The sequence below is a fragment of the Syzygium oleosum genome, unplaced genomic scaffold, assembly GCF_021117445.2.
Source record: "Syzygium oleosum isolate NSW1041296 unplaced genomic scaffold, Sole_v2.1 Sole_v2.16, whole genome shotgun sequence".
Classification (NCBI taxonomy): Eukaryota; Viridiplantae; Streptophyta; class Magnoliopsida; order Myrtales; family Myrtaceae; genus Syzygium; species Syzygium oleosum.
The window spans coordinates 3316650-3321899 of record NW_026607500.1 but is presented as its reverse complement, the minus strand read 5'-3'; the positions used below and the strand labels follow the sequence as shown (position 1 = coordinate 3321899).

General features: G+C 49.7%; 1 protein-coding gene across 1 annotated transcript; it reads left to right on the top strand.

Moving 5' to 3' along the window:
* Window positions 1-319: 319 nt before the first annotated feature.
* Window positions 320-1578, top strand: LOC115694586 (histone-lysine N-methyltransferase, H3 lysine-9 specific SUVH6-like). Its single transcript, XM_030621678.2, has one exon. The coding sequence runs from the start codon at window positions 496-498 to the stop codon at window positions 1576-1578; it is 1083 nt and encodes a 360-aa protein (XP_030477538.1). The 5' UTR covers window positions 320-495.
* Window positions 1579-5250: the final 3672 nt, after the last annotated feature.

Here is a 5250-nt window from a genome sequence, read left to right as displayed (position 1 = left end):
AAATAACATGTTCAAATTTCAGAATGGAAGAGACAAGTTGAGGCCAAAAGTAGCCCATTCGGATGAGAAGTTACATTGAGCTCAGTAAGGGAAAAGCCCATCCAAGTCAAAGAACAAAGACGCCCCAATTGAATAGAAGAAGATCAGCCCATCTCTCTATGGCTTACCGCCTCTCTCGCTCGCTCTCCGAAGATGAGCGACGATGGGAAAGCGCACGCCCCGTGAGAAGAAACCGGAGAACCTGCAGGGTTGGAGGAATCCGGTCTCTTCTCTGCACCATTCAATTCCCCCGCACAAGGAGATAAAGCGAGCGGTCGAGCAGAAAAGGAGGGAGAGCGCAGCAAGAGCGCGAGGATATGTAGAGGGAACGAGAGGGTGAGGGACACACAGAAAGGTTGATCTCTGCCTTCTTTTTTTAACCATCTGCTCACTCTCTTGCCCTTTTTGGTCGCTGGTCGGCCGCCAGTCGTCGCCGTCACCACATCATCTCCTGCCATGCTCGGCTCGGCCATCATTGGAGGCCCTGTTTTTGCAGCAGGAAATCTTGGAAGTGATCAAAGGATCGGTGAAACCACCATTACTGATATCCGCCGTCGGCCATCACCCGGAGGCCCTGTCTTGTCAAACAAGGCCATGCCTAGGAACAAGTCTTCTGTCCGAAGTATTTTTCCGGCTTCGAGATCTTCCTCCAGTTTCACGTGCATTCTGAGGTATCGATCGTGTTCAGAATGCGGACGTCACTACCCTCTTCCAAGCCTTGCAGAGCATCAACAAGCAGACCATTCTGGGAATGAGGAAAACTGTGTTTCGCAAGGCCAATCACATTTTGATTGGTCTAAAAGCAGTGATCTCCTGAGGATTATGAAAACAGATCCTCACCCAGGGAATCGCCCGTTGCCTAGTCGAGATCTCCCTCCAGGATGCGGAAATGCGAATTTTACCCGCGACGACGGACCTCATTCGGAAAGAGAGAAAGTGATCACTACTCTAACGCTGTACAGAGATATCTGTCGCCTGCTTGAGCGGGAAAAATTACAAGCGGGTAAAGAGAGCAGGTGCATTAGAAGGGTAGATTTTCATGCGGCAAAAGAGGTGAAGAAGAGAGTGGGTTACGTCCACGGCCATAGGCAGTTTATCGGAGAAGTTCCGGGGGTGGAAGTCGGGGACAAATTCTATTATAGGATGGAACTCGCTGTTGTTGGGCTCCATCGTCCTCCTCAGAATGGCATCGATTACATGGGACCTCACCCAGACATCCTAGCCACGAGCGTTGTCGCTTCCTGGGATTATGCAGATGATCTGACAGATCCTAACGAGCTGGTTTATTTGGGCGAGGGTGGAATGCCTAGCCATGTCAACGAGGCTGAAGATCAGAAGCTCACTCGAGGGAACTTAGCTCTAGCGAATAGCATGAAGAGGAGCAAGCCAGTGAGAGTGATCCGTAAGGATTGGGATGACACGTTCAAATACGATGGACTGTACGTGGTAGACAGGTACCGGAAGAGTAGCAGAGCTAATAGAAAGATGGTCTTCGAATTTGTGATGAAGAAGGTGGAAGTAGTCGAGTTGTCCGATTAGGAAGAGTCTGTTGGGGAAATTTGATTGTCGGTGAAGATAAAGTTACGAAGAAGTTGTTTTAAACCGTTGTGATCCTTGAAGAGTTGTGTTCTTGAACAGTTTTTATGAACAGTACATGATCTAGTGCTATTCATAGGCAAACGATCAAAATAAAAAATAAAAAATATTTATTATTAATATTAATAAAAAATATTAAAAAATTCAGAAAAACTGAAAACGTAAAAAAATTAAAAAATTGGTTAGGGAAATGCTACTGCTAGTTTTCTTAGCGTAATTCATATCTCTGCCTGGTTGGTCGCTGGTTGACTTGTGTGTTTAAATTAAAATGTTTAGTTGTCCTTACTCATAGATGTTTCGAGGGGAAAAGTGCCAAAAAAGTCCTAAACCTTTTGTATTAGTGACAATTTAGTCCTAAACCTTTTTTTTGATGCCAATTCAGTCCTAAACCTTTTGCATTAATGCCAATTTAGTCATAAACCATTTTTTGGTGCCAATTAAGTCCTAAACCTTTTAAATTGGTGCCAATTCGGTCCTAAACCTTTTGTTTTTGTGCCAATTTAGTCCTTCCGGCCAATTTTGACTGGAATTTGCCGACGTGGACGCCTGCCGGCTAGCGGCCCGTCACCGGCGCCGACGTGGACAACTTTAATAATATTTTAATATTTTTTTGAATTTTTATTTTTTTTGCCTTTTTTTTCTTTTTTTTTTCCACTTTTTTTTTTTGGTCTCTCTCCCTCCTTCCTCTGGCCGGTCGCCGGTTCGGCGACCGGCCAGAGGCCAGAGGCCGGCGAGCTCGACCTTGCCGGCCACTGGCGAGGGCGGCCTCGCCGTGGCCTCCGGCGAGGTCGCGGGCGAGGCTCGAGCCCTCGCCGGAGGCCGCGGCGAGGGCGAGCCTCGCCTTGGTCGGGTGAGGCTCGACCTCGGCGGATCCGGCGAGGTCAAGCCTCGCCCAGCGACCTCGCCGGAGGCCGCGGCGAGGGCGAGCTTCGCCTTGGTTGGGCGAAGCTCGAGCCCTCGCCGGAGGCCGCGGCGAGGGCGAGCCTCGCCTTGGTCGGGCGAGGTCGCTGGGCGAGGCCCGACCTCGCCAGATCCGGCGATGTCTCTGGGCGAGGCCCGACCTCGCCAGATCCGGCGAGGTCGGCTGGGCGAGGCCCGACCTTGCCGGTCGGCGAGGTCGAGCCTCGCCCGACCAAGGCAAGGCTCGAGCCCTTGCCGGAGGCCGCGGCGAGGGCTCGAGCCTCGCCTTGGTCGGGCGAGGCTCGACCTCGCCGATCCGGCGAGGGCTCGAGCCTCGCCTTGGTCGGGCGAGGCTCGACCTCGCCAGATCCGGCGAGGTCGAGCCTCGCCCGGCGACCTCGCCGGAGGCCGCGGCGAGGCCGCCCTCTCCAGTGGCCGGCGAGGTCGAGCTCGCCGGCCTCTGGCCGGTCGCCGATCTAGAGGAAGGCGGGAGAGAGACAAAAAAAAAAAGTACAAAAAAAAAGAAAAAAAAGGAAAAAAAATAAAAATTCAAAAAAATATTAAAATATTATTAAAGTTGTCCACGTCGGCGCCGGTGACCGGCCGCCGGCCGGCAGGTGTCTACGTCGGCAAATTCCGGTTAAAATTGGCCGGAAGGACTAAATTGACACAAAAACAAAAGGTTTAGGACTGAATTGGCACCAAAAAAAGGTTTAGGACTAAATTGGCACCAATGCAAAAGGTTTAGAACTGAATTGGCACCAAAAAAAGGTTTAGGACTAAATTGGCACTAATGCAAAAGGTTTATGACTTTTTTTGCACTTTTCCCATGTTTCGAGTGCCTTTTAATTACGTGTACGCATGTCCTTCGGCGGTTCAGCTAGGTGGGGGGATTCGAATTCAATTAGGGGTTAATGACATTAGCCTATTGCTTTGCGAACACAAGTCGGGGTTAGTAATCATTAACCTTAATCAATGAATCCCTAGATTCATTAGGAAGCGGTGGGAAATATCGAATTGCATGAACGAAATTAAACTCCCAAATTTCGATTGATCGATTGAAGTGTGTGAGCCTGTTGATGTTTTGTTCATATTCTGTTTGCTAACGGCTCAATTCCCTAAAAAACCCCAAACTTTAGCCTTTGTCCTAATTATATCCCAAATTTTTTTTTGTCTCATAAAAAACCTCAAACTTTTACTTTTGTCCCAAATCTACCCAGTTAACTTTTCGTTCAATTTTTTAATATTATTTTTTATTTTTTCGAATTTTTATTTTTTCTTTTCTTTTTCCTTTCCTTTCCTTTTTTTTTTTGTTTCACCTTCTGGCCGGTCCGGCGACCGGCCAGAGGCGGGGGCCGGCGAGGCTCGGCCCCGCCGGCCGCTGGCGAGGCCGACCTCACCAATAGCCGCGGGGCCGAGCCTCACCGTGGTGGTGAGGCTCGGCCCCGTCGGCCGGGCGAGGCTCGGCCTCGCCGTTCTTGGGGGCGAGTCGACCTCGCCAACGTCGGCCTCGCCCGGCGGCCGGGCGTGGCCGAGTTCTCGCCCGATCTGGCGAGGCTCGGCCCCGCCGGCAACTGGCGAGGTCGGCCTCGCCCAGCACCGGCGAGGTCGGCTGAGGCTGAACCTCGCCGTTGCTAGGCGAGGCCGACCTCGCCGTTGCTAGGCGAGGCCGACCTCGCTAGATCTAGCGAGAACTCGGCCACGCCGGCCGTTGGCGAGGCTCGGCCTCGCCGGCGTTGGGCGAGGCCGACCTCGCCAATAGCCGGCGGGCCGAGCCTCGCCGTGGGTGGCGAGGCTCGCCCCGCCGGCCGGAGAGCTCGGCCTCACCCGAACGGCGAGGCCGAGCCTCGCCAGCGGCCGGCGGGGCCGAGCCTCGCCGGCCCCCGCCTCTGGCCGGTCGCCGAACCGGCGACCGGCCAGAAGGTGAAACAAAAAAAGAAAGAAAAGGAAAGGAAAAAGAAAAGAAAATAAAAAAATTCGAAAAAATAAAAAAATAATATTAAAAAATTGGACGAAAAGTTAACTGGGTAGATTTGGGACAAAAGTAAAAGTTTGAGGTTTTTTATGAGATAAAAAAAATTTTGGGATATAATTGGGACAAATGCTAAAGTTGGGGGTTTTTTAGGGAATTGGGCCGTTTGCTAAGTGGAGGGAAATGGTATTTTTTGAATTGATGGACAGATTCTTGGGTTATTGCTTGTCCATCTTGAAGGTCCTCATAACCCCAAGGAGAGATGTCCTATTAACCATGAGAACAGAGGTCCTCTCTTTGGTTTCTCTTCTTAATAATTGTCTATAGGGTGGGTTCTTGGTAATTACGGTTCGAAGAAGCATTTTGGCTTGAAGTGGGGTGATTGGCCATGTGTACTTCTACCGAAGTGGGCTTAGACAGGCTTCTTTTAGATTTTCCTTTGGAGTTAATATTCTTTACTTGCAAAAAAAATGAAGAAGGACATGTTTTTTCGGTCAATTACAACTTAGATGAACTTCATATGCTTTTTTTGTATGTTTGACAATGACATATTTCTTTAACTTTTTAAGATTCAAATTCCTTTTTGGGCAGGTTCTCTATCTTTTCGAGATGACACGAGGTTGAGAGCTCTTCGCTTCCTCGACCACATGCTTGTATGCATAGTTATATTATTTTGTTGACTCACTCTTAGCTGGATAATTGAATTAGAATAAGATTGATATACAAAATCGTGATGAATCTTG